At 40.3% G+C, this 16185-nt stretch overlaps 2 protein-coding genes across 2 annotated transcripts; one reads left to right on the top strand and one right to left on the bottom strand.

The window, feature by feature from the left end:
* Nucleotides 1-1071: 1071 nt before the first annotated feature.
* wfdc2 (WAP four-disulfide core domain 2) lies at nucleotides 1072-2995 on the top strand. The gene is made up of 4 exons (XM_084069850.1): nucleotides 1072-1191; nucleotides 1495-1638; nucleotides 1853-1990; nucleotides 2576-2995. The coding sequence occupies exons 1-4, from the start codon at nucleotides 1089-1091 to the stop codon at nucleotides 2707-2709; spliced, it is 519 nt and encodes a 172-aa protein (XP_083925976.1). The 5' UTR covers nucleotides 1072-1088; the 3' UTR covers nucleotides 2710-2995.
* An 854-nt stretch (nucleotides 2996-3849) lies between these two features.
* pigt (phosphatidylinositol glycan anchor biosynthesis, class T) lies at nucleotides 3850-14198 on the bottom strand. Its single transcript, XM_084068062.1, has 11 exons — nucleotides 13792-14198; nucleotides 12367-12544; nucleotides 11912-12045; nucleotides 11414-11514; nucleotides 10684-10858; nucleotides 10421-10518; nucleotides 8709-8865; nucleotides 8176-8376; nucleotides 7102-7267; nucleotides 6617-6700; nucleotides 3850-6003 (listed from the first exon to the last, which is right to left on the bottom strand). Exons 1-11 carry the CDS (start codon nucleotides 14186-14188, stop codon nucleotides 5754-5756), a joined length of 1941 nt encoding a protein of 646 aa, XP_083924188.1. The 5' UTR covers nucleotides 14189-14198; the 3' UTR covers nucleotides 3850-5753.
* Nucleotides 14199-16185: the final 1987 nt, after the last annotated feature.

A 16185-nucleotide genomic window follows, 5' to 3' on the forward strand; every position in this document is an offset into this window, starting at 1 on the left:
GATTTTGAAACGGAAATTGAAGGAAGGGGTCTTTATTCAGCAATATACTGTATCCATCTCCCCTTTAGAGACACATCTTCCTGCAATAAATCTGCATTTTAAAAGCATTTATAGAGTTGTCTTTCCAGCAGCCCTATCCCTTGTGTGGTGAACAACAGTGAGACAATAGGCTGAAATGCATGACAGATGTATTTAAAACTCAGATAGCTACTGTACCACTTGAAGAAAACACTAGATGGCAATATCGGGCGGGCAATAAAAAAGGATGCAACAGTCTATACCTACAGTATAACACATCACAGTATTTATTGTTGAAAGTTGCTAACACCTTATTTTTGTGTGGCGGTATCAAGGCTTCATAAGCTTGTTATGGCAATTATTGACTACTGTCAATAATCTACTTCCATCTACTTGTAGATGGAATATGTGCTTTCTGAATATAATTCCACCATTTCAACTTAAATATTGCCATTTGACAACTATCCATGTCCTGTCTATTTTGTCAATAATGATAACTACAAATTCATTTGAAAATAAACCATTCCTCCACATTAACTGCAGTATCGCTTGAACTGCAAGTATACAATGAGTGGATGTTTCTAATTTCACTGAACATATCTCTTTTACAAATGACCTCTGTTACTTGAGTTTTCATATACAGTATGTTACACTTCTACTGAAGAATTGTCCAAGCAGCTATCTGGGGATCCAGGATCCAGTATCAAATGAGTTTCATTAAAAATAAAATTTCACTTCAACCTTTGACAAAATTAATTGCTGGTGTTACAATGCATATTACTAAACGGTTCCTGTGATATTTAGTGAGAGCTTTGCATTCAAAATAGCAATGTTGATGGGAAGAAAAATATACGTTTCTTTAGATAAATGTTTGGAAAGTAAAAACACAAAGAGTTCACAATTCCAAGCAGCACATTTCCTGGGCATTTGCTGATCACAACCAACAGTAGTTGAATGCAACTTGACAGGCACAGGGACCCAGTATTTTGTGCATTGCTCACACTCTGCATGTTGTATTGGAGCATTTGTCCAAACTCAAGTACATTCTTCAGTTGGAAGTAAAGCCTGCAATGGAGATGCATTCCTCTGCAGTTTGTGCATTGATTTTTGCACTATGTGGTTTTGCATGTTTGAATATAGTTTTCACTGCAGAAGCTGATGGCAATTCAACAGGTACGTTTTGTTAGTAGTATGCATAACACCTAATGAAAATATAAACTTAAAAACAGTTGCATTAATATGGTGAGTCTATCGTTTGATTTTTTTTGTTTGCCGATTTATTTTGCTTTGTTGTCTTCCAACACAACAGGAGAGCATAGTATTGCATTGCACAAACATTACATATTTTTAATTCCAATTAAATGTACTTCTGCAGCTTAACAATGTTCAACATTGATGTACAACTGAACATGATCCAAGTATAGCCTTGCTTGTTGTGCTGCTCTCTCATTTTCTCTCTTTCTGTCTCTGTACCAGTGATTCTCCCCAAACCAGGTCATTGCCCTAGACGTCTGAATGTGATCCCATCAAAGAAGGGGTGTGACTGTGATGAGGACTGTCCTGAGGACCACAAGTGTTGTACCTTTGACTGCGGAGGGGTCTGTGTGCCTCCTGCTTTCTGTAAGTTCTGTAAGCTGTTGCATCATAGTCAGGTGTTTGACTCAAAATCTCTGGGCCAGTGATACCAGTCATAGAAGTTAAGCTCATAAGGCTTGTCAAATGTGCTTCGCCTTGGCTGTGCTTTGAAGGGCAACAGAAAAATCTGCTTCTGCTTCTGTTTCAAATGCACACGCTTATGTTGATTTTGGCATTTCTGAACCCTTTTCCTCTCAAGCAAAGCCAGGAGTGTGTCCTCGCAGACACTGGGGATCTGGGATGTGTGCTGAGTACTGCTCTGATGACAGTGACTGCCCCAGTGATGAGAAATGCTGTCACAATGGATGTGGACATCAGTGCATCGCACCATACAAAGGTTGGATTTAGGCCAAATTGACAGCAAGAATGTTGCACGTCTCTAATATCTGCTGCTATGAGAGACCTTTTGTTTCAATGCAAAACAAATGTGCTGTTGGTTAACTAGTGAAATGACTATTGTCGCTGATGGGCGGAAACCTTGTACTGTTTGTCCAAAACTGTTACTTTTCAGGAAATAGAAAAGATGACCCGTGTTCCAATGGATTCAATGCGGTTATTACTTGTTTGTTAATACTTTATAAAACCCACAGACAGACTTAACTACTTCCAAACTGGAGTCCCTATTTTGGGCATTATCGTTATAGGTGATCATTTTTCAAAAATAGCAGATCGGCGAGCTCATAGTGCGTTGCATCACGACACATTGTGATCTTGTAGATTGGTTGTTTTTGCTACTTTTACATGACACTGTCATACGACCAAGTTTAAAATGTGACGTGTTAACGCGTCCATAGCAGTCAAAGAGTTAATTTATGAAAAAACATAAAATAGTAAAATATGGAGGTTTCTGACCAACAGCGACGCAAAAATGCAAAAATCTTTAGATCTTGTAACAGACACTGTGCCTCTTGCTTGTCTTTAGTGAAGCGAGGTAAATGTGGGCAACCCCAGGGGACGCCCATGTGTGCCGAGTACTGCTACCATGATGGTCAATGTCCTGAGGAACAGAAGTGCTGCCGGACAACCTGTGGCCATGCCTGCAGCGAGCCTTGCTGATTGGACAACCAGCACTGACCGACATAGATCTGCTATATTCTGTCCTCCACTGATCATAAGTGTTGGACAAAGACACATCACGTATCTTACTAACATATCAATACAACACTTAAAAAGTCCAATGGGTAAGAGTGAACGCTGTGGCACAAAAACAGTGGGCTGCACGGCCAAACAGTGACAGCATAATCTTGAACTTTGATTGGAAATGTACTGTGTGCAGTTTTGGTGCTGGGCTTTTTGTATTTCCTGTTTGTATTTCAAGTAATAAAATTGTTTGTAAGACCTACAGATACTTCCTTTTTATGACCTTGTTGGTAAGAGGTTTTTAGCTGCACAGCTGCCTCTTATATGGGCATTTTTGGGCAGGAGCTTTGCTGCAAAAACAAATGATGAAATGGGCCAAGAATGCAAAGTGCAAATTGGAATCAAACCAGGCTGTTTTTAGATGTGGCCAAGAAATTGTGCTGTCCTCAAGTTTCAACATTTTGGCACCATTTCCTCACATCTATAAATGTCCTCTACTAAAAGAATACGTAATTATAGGTAGCTATTCACTATAGCTCGCATTCCTTTTCAGTGACAAATTTGAATAAGTTAAAAACTTTTGTTATGTTTCCTGTCTGGGCATAGTACCTACTTGCCTGTAGCGAAAACATAGTTTGCAGCTAACCAGACGTGACCATCATTTATGTGGAATGCAGAAGGTTCCCCCCCACAAAACGTTCTTTTTCCGTTCCACGGTAGCGCTGAACATGTGCAAGAGGAGAAATTGCTGACTAGCCAAAGACAGAGACTTCTGTGTTTGTCCCCTCTAGGTCTGCCAGAAGTGGGGCCAAGTTTATTTACATAAAGTGCACACTCAGGGACAAGTAATACAGCTTTCAACTCTTCTGCATTTTAGAAACAGTGCAGGGAAATAATCTTTTATCATTTTGTTCCTACATGTTATCCATTTAATATGCCCAGACATGATCCAATCATTTTAACTTCTAAACTGGATTTGCATTTTTGGGATATTTAGTGTGTACCAACTCTGGCTTTGCCAATGTGACTGTTTGTCAACAACGACCCTATAGTCTCACATACAATATATGAAGAATTCTTTTTTTTGTCCAATTCTATAACAAAACTACAACAATCAAGCTTTTCGTCATTTTATTTAAAATAAAACAGTGTATTGAAAATACAATAATTAAAACCCCAGTTTTCCCACATCTCTTAACACATTCTCAGAGTGGTTAATAATTTAATAGCAACTGAAACAAAGTTTTATGGAGTTTTGGTTAACAGAATAAGAATACATGGCAATCTTCACACACAGCTTGTGATTCTTTAACAGTAGAACTAGGTGAGTGAGAAGTGGCCACAGCACATGCTGAAACTGCATCAAACTGACTGAACAATGAGCAAATCAGTAAACCACCAGATGCAAGCAAAACAATGAAAGGCAGTTTGTTAAGGAGACATTTTGCCAATGGCCACATTCAACATTCAATCATGCATTCATTAAATAGGCTCAAGTGTCAAAAATGTTTTAATAATAATTCTGTGGTTAATTAGAGACCATTTTTTATGCACTAGGAATCTTCGACAAAGCAATCCAAACCCCACAAATACCTCCCATAATGCACAGGTTGCTGAGGTGTATGCCCTTTTGAAAACCATAGTTATTTAGCAATAAATTGATTAAATTCCTTTCTTATATGGTATTTTATTCTTATATACTGTGACATTTAACATTTGTCAGGGACCATTGTACAGTGAAGCTATAATTCCCTTGAGGTCACGCTTTAGTGTGATTATGAAAAGCTACTCCTGACTATCCTGTAACACAAGATGTCAAATATGTTCAAGCCCTTGCTGTCTACGATTTGGGACAACCTGCCTAAAGCGCTTAAAGCACAAGGACACTTTGGTATTGGTTTGGGACGAATTGTGAAGTTACCTTGTCATGATGTTAACTAGTCCAAATGGTGAGATAAAGGCCTATCGCTCCTTTGCAACATTGATTATAAATTAATAATCCAAAAATAGTGTCCTCATTGACTTACAGTGTACAGTAAGTCACTCTTTTAGCATGTAAATGCAAACAAAGCTGATTGTGCGCAGTATGACATTGTTCTTTTAAAACGGTGCCATACTGGGTTTTGTGATATAGTGGTAGAATCTGCTTTGTTTGTGTTTGTACGTGTGCTAAAAAAGTGACTTTGAGAGCTGTTTCACCATGCAATGTAAGTCAAAGAGGATACTATTTTTGGACCATTCATTTCTAATCAACGGTGCTACTGTAGAGATCTCGCCAATTGGACTAGTTACACCATGACAAGCACAGCGCAAAAACAAGGATTACAGTTGTATTCAAGATGTAGAGACCTCTACCAAAGTTTTCAATTTTCAATTAATACAATTTCAGGTCAATTCCTGAAACGTTGTTTTTATTTCATGTCTTGCATTTTCATTTCCTTATTGACTTATTTATTGTTACTGTTTGTTCCCGTTTCAATTACCCAAAGTGCTTTACAAATAAAACATACAAATTATGAGGTTGTTGTTTTTTTTTAAACAACGTTTTATTATTACTACTACCAATAACCAGCAAAGAAATGGCATCAAGGAAATTATAGCTATAGTAGAGTTATGGCTTCATTAGCAGATACTGAACAATATCGATGACACAAACAAACAAACAAACAAACAAAAAAAACATTCAACCAGCATTGAGGTTTAGTGAACAAAGCTTTGGGTCCATCCACATGACAACAGTAGAGCCCTTATCCTCCAGCCCACATAATCAGCAGTATCGATACTTCTTCCCCACTAAGAGGCAGGGAAAATGTGCTAAATCCATTTCCATCCAGTTCAAAATAAATTCCTGTGTCTTCTTTTAAAAAGAAAACAGAAAGTTCAGGTTAAAAGTTTTTTTCTTAAAAACTTCCCAGTGCACGAAACAGTTCTTCCCTGAATGTTAGAATTGACCAGTGCATTAGCCCAAATGGCTAACCTCCTTAGAAAATGGGGGTCGGGGTCTAGTTTGCATGTGTTCTTCAGATTGGTGGCACGCCCCTCATCCTGCGGATGAAGTTGGCTATTCGTTTGGCCAGGCCTGGACTGGGCTCCTCTACCTGGAACGTACGAGTGAGCAAGTTGTAAAGGGAGCCGTATCCTACGGCCACCACAGTGCAGGTGAGGCAGATGACGTTGTAAGGCATGCTAAAGTCTGGAGTGGGAAGGTTGACCAACAGAGGCTCCGTGTAGACACGCATGAAGTAGCTGGACTCTTCTTTACAGGGGAAACTGAGGGGAGGAACATGATGGAGGAGAAGCAGAGTGAGGGAGCAGCTAGGGTTCAACAAGCTGTTGAAACATTCTTAATACTTGTGATTCACACAACATTTGGAATGTGTAGACACTGGTGGTAAGTAACTAGGTACATTTACTCAAGTATTTTAGGAATTTTACTTAACTTGAGTATGACCGTATTTCAATACTTCTACATCTACTCCACTACAATTATTGGAAGACTTTAGTTACTTTGGTGATGTAGATTATTATTATAAATATATTAACCAATTAAGCTCGGTTTTATACTCGCAACGCGTTGCGAGTTTGTTGATCGGCTATTTTTGAAAGATTTTGAGACACTTTGAAAATAATGATTACTTTTGGTACTTAAAGTATATTATGATGCCAATACTTTTGTACTTTGAGACTCAAGTAACATTTTGAATACAGCACTTACCTGTAACCAAGTATTTTTTCAATGAGGTATTGTAAATTTTATTTAAGCGGAAAAAAAACCTCTTCCACCACTGGTTGTAACATTCTCGACAGTTTATCACAAAACATTTGGAATGTGTAGACAGCAATACACAATAACAGTGTGTCAACAATGAACAGCTATACTTACAAGCTGCTGAAGAGCGGGCGTTCCTGAGTGGCGTTTGTATCCATAGCAACAACGCTGGGCACAAGAGCACTGATGACAGAGGACCTGAGTGAGAAATGGACAGCTTTCAGTCACTTATTCTACCTTCTTCAAGTCAATCAGGCCTGATGAGGGTCTGTGGACTAAAATGTGTTTTCTCTAATAAATAAGTCCATAATTTTTGTCATTTAAAAACAGCACCTAAAATTACTACGTTTTCAACATGAGACATTCAGATTTAAAGACTCAATGTATTTTTTCCATCTCATTTCAGTTGTAGACGGCTCAAATGCAAAACTAACAGGCCAGGCCGAGACAGATTTCTACCCATTTCAATAGTCAATATTAGCCCAAATGTATCCATGGGACACAATAAATCTTACTTTATTTCATCCATTTTCTCGATTTTAGCAGAACAGCTGACCAAAATGTATACTGTATACTGTATGTATAAAATGTAGACACACCCGACATAGAATCCATGGTTGGGGTCAGGGGTGTATTCAGTCCATTTCAGCAGAGCCCTTTCAAACTCCACAGTGACCTCTGTGACAGAGTTCGGAGGCAGCTGGATCAGCATCTCCAGGAGGTGTGGTCTCAGACGGTCCTTAGACGGCTGGTAATGGATGTAGCCTGGTATACAATTTCATGTCCATTTTATACTACGTTAGGCAGTACTTTGTAACCGTTTTGAAGAAGTGCTATACAATGATGATTTCAGTCCATACTGCCATGCCAAAGGAATAACCACCATCTCATAGTCATGATTATTGTTGTTATACCATCATCATCATTATATATATTATATATTATTGAGAGACAGAGACATGGTGTTTTTGCAGTTTCACTAGGCAAAGGAAACAAAGGCTCACACTGAAAACACTGTTCATGTACTCCTCCTTGTGGTTAAAATTAGCAGGTGCACACAAATAGCAAGATGTACATCACTAATAAACACACCCTACCAGTGTTGCAATGCTGAATTGGAACGTGGTTGCACTCTTTTAATGACGTGACGCTCACGTCGCTTAACACCTACACTACAGGTCACACAATGGACAATTGATATGCATCTAGGCTCATTCCTATGTTAATCCACCTGGTGCGAGTCCGGAGCCTTTGTAAACTTTGTTGAGGTGTGAATTTAAAGTTGTTTTAAATCTATGCGTGTGCCTGCGCATGCTCCTGGTCAAATAGGTTCCTGCAAGGCGTGCAAGGCCGTCCCATGAGCAGTGCAACCCTGCACCCTACACAAGTGCACATACAGGCTTGCTTGTGCATGTAAAAAATATCAATCATTTGATCCCCCCCCAACCCAAAAATATACAACCCTCATACACATGTATTTGTGTGTCTGAGTGTGTGTTTAGAAAATCCCCAGTTAATTTATCCACTTGTAACTTCAACATTGTACAAATGTAACCTTACGGGTCAATTTGGTTACATTTTGCACAATCTCAGAGTTTAGATTAACACTGGGTATTTCACAGTGTATGTGAGCATGTTTGTGCGAGTTATGTTGGGTTTCCTGGAACACTCACTGGGCTTGTTGTCTCTGCCCTTGCTGGTGACGGTCAGCGTGTGGATGTAGAGGCGGAGGTACCAGGGCACGGTGTCCAGCAGTAACACGGGGAACGCCCTATAAGGGTGGTAGTTGTACATCAGAGTGTGGATCTCTCCCGTCTGCAGCCCATAGCCGGCCACATATCGTTCAGCATGGAGGAGGGGGCGCAGCATGTCACCTGCACGGTGTGGGGCAGATGAGAGACGGTCAAGATTCAAGATTCAAATTGTTACATATACACGAGACAAGCACACCACAACAATAACAAAGAGAAATAGCAAAAATAGCAAGAAAAATGGCAAAGTATGCACATTTGTAGATATACCAATACTAAAATACTATACTGTTCTAAGAAGCATCTTGTTACATCAGGCTAGCAAGATGGACATTTTCTATCCAGGCCTGTGAAATACACATAACTCTAAAGTCATTGAAATATGCATTTCAAATACAGAAATACTGGCCATATTTGAAAACACGGCATGCTCTGCCTGCCATAATGTTACTCACCTTCAGTGAATTTCCAACGCAGCAGCATGTTGAGTGAGCGCAGGGAGCCAAAGGTGGATGCCTGGGTCAGGTCGTAGACAGCGTAGGTCCTCCTGTCACCCAGCACTACAGCCTGGCTCAGCAGGGGAGTGGCCGGAGTCAGATCAAACTGCTCCCCCTGCAGCCCATACACAGAATTACAATTAAGGACACGTTCATACCAAAGCTCTTGCAGATTGTTGTGCTTCTAAAATCTCTATTTTTCCAGAGAATTGTCAGATATCCATTATATATATACATAACTATTCTTTTGGACAGCATGTACTGTAGTAATGGGAATTTGTTTTATTTGTACCCATACTTATTGTACAATGACAATGAAGTGAAATTGATTATACAATGTCAAATTATATTATAGACTCAAATCCATAGCAGAGTGAGTACTTCTCTTAAAGTGATGGTTTTGGGGAAATATTATTAATTGCTACTTATTCAGAGTCAGACAAATTCATGAAGCCTTTTTGATGTCTCTGCACACAGTTAGAAGATCTAGTGAACAGTGAGCCTAGTCTAGAATCAGCTCAGTTCTTGGATATTTGCATGTCCTCACAATCGTAGGGAATGACACTTTCAACTTTAATTTAAATGGACTGACACAATGACACATTGTAATTAAATTAACATATTTATCAAACAGCCATGGCAGCTGAATAAGTAAATAAATAAATGCATTCGAATAGTTCTAAACAATAATGTCATTGTTAAGACTTTATATGTACTTGTGAAACATTTATTTAAAAACATTTGAATTAACATTTATTTAAAAACACTATGCTAGTACAAAGTTTTCAATCATGAGCTTCTGAGCTCTACAGTACTTCCTTACTTTTGAGAGGAGCTACAACTTGATTCCATTGTCATTCCAGAATTGAGCTGAACTAGAATATGTTCACTATTCAACATACCTTCAAAATAGGCATCCATGAGTTTGTCTGAATCTGTGTAAATATGAAAAATAGTACAACTCCCCAAAAACGGAAATATCCCTTTAAAAGGAGAATTTCGGACTACGTTTTTCTTACCTTTTATATGATATTACTATATCCTAGGACGAGTGGTACAGTAGAACATTTTCATAACTCCATCCCGAGTCCACCGCAGCTAAAAACCCGAGCGGACAGTCCATGCTCGAGATCACGTATTTTTATCGCGATTGTATTATATTTTTGGGTTCATATCTGACTTTCCTAATGACAGAAAACTGTCCACGGTGTTTTTTGAGATGCGCCCCTCCGGAAGTCTCGCAAGCCGAGATTTCGCCCGTGATCACAGTGTAAACACTACGACGGCCCATTTGGGACAAAAACACCGTGGACAGTTAGCCATTAGGAAAGTCAGATATGAACTAAAAAATATATATAAAATCACAATAACAATACACGATCTAGAGCATGGACAATCCGCTCGGGTTTTTAGCTGCGGTGGACTCGGGATGGTACAGTAAAATTATCTCTACTGTACCACTCGTCCTAGGCTATAGTAATATCATATAAAAACGTAAGAAAAACTTAGTCTGGAATTCTCCTTTAACTCACTACCAAGTGCCCCTAATTTTATTCAATTTCCACCATTACTCTGAAGTTTGCGAAGGAGTGAAATACATTTTGGGTAAAAAGCTACAGTACAGAGTCTTTCACATGGAGAGGATGGCACAGTATCAGAAGGATACTAACCTGTGGGTTGTCTGTGATGTCGATGTAGACCTTACTAGAGGAGGCCAGTGGGCAGGCGTCTGTCAAGGTCCGAGAGAACATCTTGAACAGAGACCATTCTGAGAAAACGGACAGGCATAAATTTAAAGTCAAAGAAGTAAAACATGCGTATAACCCACACGTCAAATTCGACTATCCCGAATCAATACTGCTGAATGTGGACAGAGCAATACTACATTCATGAAAGATTACACCAGAAGAGTTCTCCCAGTGCCTTCTCTCACCTCGCTTGCCCTGTCCGGAGGTGTGCAGATCAAAGACCACGTTCAGTGTCTGCCGGAGCTCCCAGGATGTGGTTTTGCACTGCCAGTCCTGACATACGGGTCTGATGTGCACGGCTTGGGAGTGGAAGCTACTATGGAAGAGTTTCTCTGACTTCATCAGGACAGCCAGACCAGCCTGGATGAGGGAGAAGAATGAACAGTGCATTTTTAATAGATGGTTCGAACGCCAAGTGGTACTGATGGCTTTAAAGTCTTTGACGGGCTTCTGTCTACCAAGACGCTTATTTACACCATGCTACAAACAGCAGCATTGCAACGAGACGCTGATCGTCTATTCTGCGCTAAGCAATGCGCTCTTGCTGTTTTTAATCTGTCTACCGAGTGTTTAAAATGTTCAACTTTGGATAGAACGCTATGCTCATCACTGAAGAACCACTCCACCCTCAAGTGCTCCCACATTAATGTTTTAGAAGATCGTTTTAAACGAGGAAAAAAACGCTCTGGTGGAATCAACAAACTTTAACTGCAGGGCCTGCAGGTGGCACACCACCATGGAGAATGGGTTTTGAACCCTCCACGGTGCCTTACTTGTTCAGTAACAGGGGTCATCTCTTTAGCAAACAGAAAATACAAAATTGGACCCATGCAGGACTCTAATTGTAACACTATAAAATTGAAGCTGATAAATGGGTTCGCTCTCCTGATTGGATGACACACAACAAACGCATACCTTGGAGCCACATGGCAAGAGTTTCTTCCAAGGGGTCAGATTTTCAGTGCAGACAATCTCACGTGGCAGGGTGGCATAGCGAAGGAAGCTGTGATCTGTGACTGAATGGAAAACCCCACAAAATATATGAATATCTGTACTGTACAGTATAAACACCATGCAATGAGTGCTTTGCAAAAGCGACAGCAGGGAGCCTTCTATACCCTTGATATTTTTATTATTAATAATAATAATGTTTATTTTAAAAGCATCTTTTATCTGTATGGGTAAAACACTTTACAATATTGAGATTTTTTTTTGAGAAATTTGGAGCAAACAACAAATGTGTACGAGCTGATTTACAGAAGTGTACCACATTTTCATATGCTCACACGTGCATGTATGTGTGTGTACACAAACTACACATGTATGTGTTAAGGAGAGGGGTAGGGGGTGAGGACTGGTTTAGGGAAAGGGAGGTTTTGAAATGTCTCGGATGAATGGGACCTTGGAGCTTACCATTGCCAATGTCTACACCGAGTGGTTTGAAGGAGGCGCTAGGCTGAACGGTGTTCGTGGAGTCAATGAAGTTGAGTGAGGCACAGAAGATCCCTGAGAGAACATTGGTCAGCTCCTTCCATGCACCATCCACACTACAGGTAAGAACAGTGCAATGTTCAGAAATAGCCATGATGTACCAACATCTAAGACAATATCGGCTGGTGAAATGAAAGGAAACAAATGCCTTCCTGGATTCTGAGGAAAACTCGTAAAAAAAACAAACAAGGTATGCTTTGGAAAATTGTCAACAGTAATGTAAAGTATTAATTGTAGTCAAGACCGGGTAAACCGGAAATTGACCCAAGCCTAGTATAGAGCCCTGGCGGATCCCGGCAAACAAAGTATATAGGGTTTAAGTGGTTAATTGTTCAGCCCTACAGGTTCTTTCTATTCATTGGATACACCATACTCACTCAGTGACAGTGTCCTGGAACCAGACCCAGAGTTCAGCCCCAGGCGGGGAGGGTAGGAAGGGCTGCCCCCACTGCATAGTCCTCCAGTAGCCCTGGGTGAAGGAGATGTGGAGCTCTCTAATTGAAAACTTGGAGATCACCTGGCCCAGTGATTTGGGGAACAGGCGGTAGTGGGAGACTGCAAGAAATAAAATCACACCACTGATGATGAATTCAGAAGTCACTATTATTGTGTGATGGATGATGATTAGATAAAAGGGACCAGATGATCAAAGATGATTTGATAACAGGGAATTCAGGAGTGATGTGGTTAACATTCATAAAAGCTGCTGGATGTGATGTCAAGTTCGTATTTGTGTAGCACACCATAGACATGATATGAAATACTTTCTGTCAATAAATTCCGTGCATGTGATTATTTTTGTGTTGTGTATTTAAGTGTTGGAAGCGCTTTTCAAAAACTCAACATCCTGCTGCCTCCTGCATTTATTATGTGCAATTTCGAAAACAGGAGGCAGCAGGACTGTTGAGTGATTTCCCATGAGCGCTTCCAAACTCCAACACTTGCAGACAGAAAGAGGATAATTCAAGCTTTCCATACAGCTGCAATGTTGGTCAGTTTAACGTCGTTTAATAGAATCAGATAGGACTTTTCTGTTTGGAATGTATGGGCTGTCAAGGGTTGGTGTTGCAACTCTAGCTTACAGATATTAAAAAAGGAATCTAAGAGTTGCTTGCGGCTAGCAGTAGTCCTAGGCTATTCTTTCTTTACCAATGTTTTTGTCTGGGATAGGAAAGTGCACTGTGCAACAATGGTTGCAACTTGCAGGGGTTTTGAGTGAGCGCTCTGTCTAATAGTCTATGGTCTAAACAGCTGGCTTTCACTGAATGGGTTATGTGCTGCTGCCCGAATAAAAAACCTAGCTGCAGCCAGTCGCAATTGCAACAGTGCATGCATGTATTTTTACATAAAAATAAAAGGGTTGCAGACAGTTAAGCAATTCTGAGGCAAATGTTGCCTTAAAGCAGGGGTCTTCAACAGGGGGAGAGTTACTACAGGGGGTCCGCCAAATATTTGTGTGATATGATTTTTTTTTTTTTACATTAACCACGTGAACCCTATAGCATCCCTTTTCTGAGGAGAACTTTGGCCAAAAATAGCAGATCTACAAGCTCACAACGCCTCGCAGCGCAAGGCGTTGTGAGCTTGTAGATCTGATATTTTTGGCAAAGAGTTATAGGTGTAGAGGGAAAAAAGAGCAGCTAAAGTTGATCTGAAACACAATTTTATACAATATAGAGGGGGTCCCCGCTTCATCGCTCTCTCAGCTAGGGGGTCCTTGGCCTGAAAACGTTGATGACCCCTGCCTTAAAGTTTGAACCAACAGTGACTGTAGTCACTGTAGCAGCTATAGCTACACTCACCTTTGTTTCCTCCCATGAAGTCTGTGTCCCACTGGGTGCGGAACTGGAAACTGGCATAAACATCCCCCGAATGAAGCGGCCTGATGACCAACTCCTCCTGGAAGTCATCTTTAGTGGGCATGTGGGTGACTTCAGGTCCAGAAGTGGCCTTGTTGTTGTCGCTTGGAGCAGCATCCTCATCGTCGGGAGTCGCTTCCTCAACCTGGGTCGCTATCCATTCGGTGGTCGGCTGACTTGTTTCGTCTGCAAGCTCTCTTTGTGGGTTGTTATTATTGTTCTCCACGACACTGTGGGTCTCACTGACGGGGGTCGTGTCTTGAGTGTCTGCGACAATAAGCACCGATGCATGACAAACAATGAACAGTAGAGCCGGGAAGCTGCACCTGTACGCAGCCATTTTTAACTTAATATCAGCAACTGATTTACTTCCTTATTGAAACGTCATACGTTCAGTCAACCAATGGCTGCTTGCTTCTTACGTACGGAGACAGCGTTGGTTCAGTTGTACTACAGTGTGCATAATGACTGGACCCCAAATATTTTCATAGTAACACAAAAACAACAGATAGAATAATAATATAATAATAATTATGCATTTGCAGCATTTCATAATCTGCCTATCTAGATGCTAGACTACATAAAATGATATCTAACCACACGTTACTCCAGTCAATAACTGATACTGTGTGTGTGTGTGTGTGTGTGTGTGTGTGTGTGTGTGTGTGTGTGTGTGTGTGTGTGTGTGTGTGTGTGTGTGTGTGTGTGTGTGTGTGTGTGTGTGCGTGCGTGTGTGTGTTTGTGTGTGTTTGTGTACTGTAGACAGACAGACAAACAGACAGACAGACAGACACACACACACACACACACACACACACACACACACACACACACACACGCGCACACACACACACACACACACACACACACACACACACACACACACACACACACACACACACACACACACACACACACACCTCGCTGAATAGGCTAGACACGGTATATGAGATAGACTCGCCTGTTGGCCCTAATGATGCATAGCATGCATTACTAAATTAACCAATTAGGCTATAATAATTTCTCGATTCATTTATCACAATCGTGTCGTGATAATCATTTCAATCTGGCATTTCATAGACCTACTACCTACCTTCCCCTATGGATTCAAGCCTGTCAATTTGACGACATGATAGATGATGCAGTCAGACAGTCAATTTATAGTAGCTCTGTGCAATATTGGAGTGACGCTGGTTCTTTGACTGGGTGTGTTGGTCTACTCACAAATGCAGATTCAACAATTCACACGCAGAATTGATGATTTACAAATGATATTTTATGATACATGGACCCACAAAATATTGTTTTGTAAATTACAAATTTAGATTTACAAATGCATTTTTACAATGGTCACAAATAAATGAATTGTGTTTGCAGATTGCAAAATACATTTGTAAATCATGGAAACACATTAGTAACTCATGGAATATTTGTGCATTACGGTATTGGATTCACAAATAATTTTGAGACAAAATTAGTTTGTGTATGAGTGGTTGTTGTGGGCACGTTGTTGGACGGACACACACGGGCATCATCAGGGGCACACATCACCCCTCCCCAGTGGTGGAAGAAGTACTCCCATATTTTACTTCAGTAAAAGTAGCAATACCACAATATAAAAATACTATTTTACAAGTAAAAGGCCTGTGTTCAAAATGTTACTTGAGTAAAAGTACAAAAGTATTGGCATCAAAATGTACTTAAAGTATCAAAAGTAAAAGTACTAAAATGTTTGAAAATAGTAGATCTACAAGCTCACAATGCATCGCGATGCAACGTGTTGTGAGCTTGTAGATCGGCTATTTTCAAATAGCCTATGTATAATAAAACATAATAAAAGTGGTTAATGTATGTTTTACAATATAATCATTTATATAAAGTAACTAGTATAAACTAAATATTTCAAATAATTGTAGTGGAGTAAAAGTATAATATTTGCCTCTGAGATGTAGTGGAGTAGAAGTAAAAGTACTGGAAATTGGAAATAATCCAGTAACGTAAAAATACCTCAAAATTGTACAGTACTTGAGTAAATGTACTTAGTTACTTTTCACCACTGCCCCTCCCTCCCGCATCCATCCACACATTCAGCGCGCGCGCGCGCGCACACACACACACACACACACACACACACACACACACACACACACACACACACGCACCGAAACATACTAGGAATCTCAGCTTCGACCATGGCTCCCTGGTAGATGCTCCTCCAAGCGGCTGTTGTCAGGTCGAATTAAATCAGCTTCCTTCTGACCCTGTTTGCCTCTGCTAAGGGTTTTCAATATTTGATCCAGGAGAATTCCTGTGCTCCTCATCCATCCATCCATCCCC

The sequence above is a fragment of the Gymnoscopelus microlampas genome (assembly GCF_963454915.1).
Source record: "Gymnoscopelus microlampas genome assembly, chromosome: 10".
Taxonomy (NCBI): domain Eukaryota; kingdom Metazoa; phylum Chordata; class Actinopteri; order Myctophiformes; family Myctophidae; genus Gymnoscopelus; species Gymnoscopelus microlampas.

Excerpts from the sequence above, each read along its gene's own strand:
- pigt (XM_084068062.1), bottom strand. The coding sequence starts at position 14,188 with ATGGCTGCGTACAGGTGCAGCTTCCCGGCTCTACTGTTCATTGTTTGT. Across the intron at positions 10,519-10,683 it reads CTCCGGACAGGGCAAGCGAG|AATGGTCTCTGTTCAAGATG; the intron begins GTGAGAGAAGGC and ends CCGTTTTCTCAG. Across the intron at positions 6,701-7,101 it reads AACCATGGATTCTATGTCGG|GTCCTCTGTCATCAGTGCTC; the intron begins GTGTGTCTACAT and ends TTTCTCACTCAG.
- wfdc2 (XM_084069850.1), top strand. The coding sequence starts at position 1,089 with ATGGAGATGCATTCCTCTGCAGTTTGTGCATTGATTTTTGCACTATGT. Across the intron at positions 1,192-1,494 it reads AGCTGATGGCAATTCAACAG|TGATTCTCCCCAAACCAGGT; the intron begins GTACGTTTTGTT and ends TCTCTGTACCAG. Across the intron at positions 1,639-1,852 it reads CTGTGTGCCTCCTGCTTTCT|CAAAGCCAGGAGTGTGTCCT; the intron begins GTAAGTTCTGTA and ends TTTCCTCTCAAG.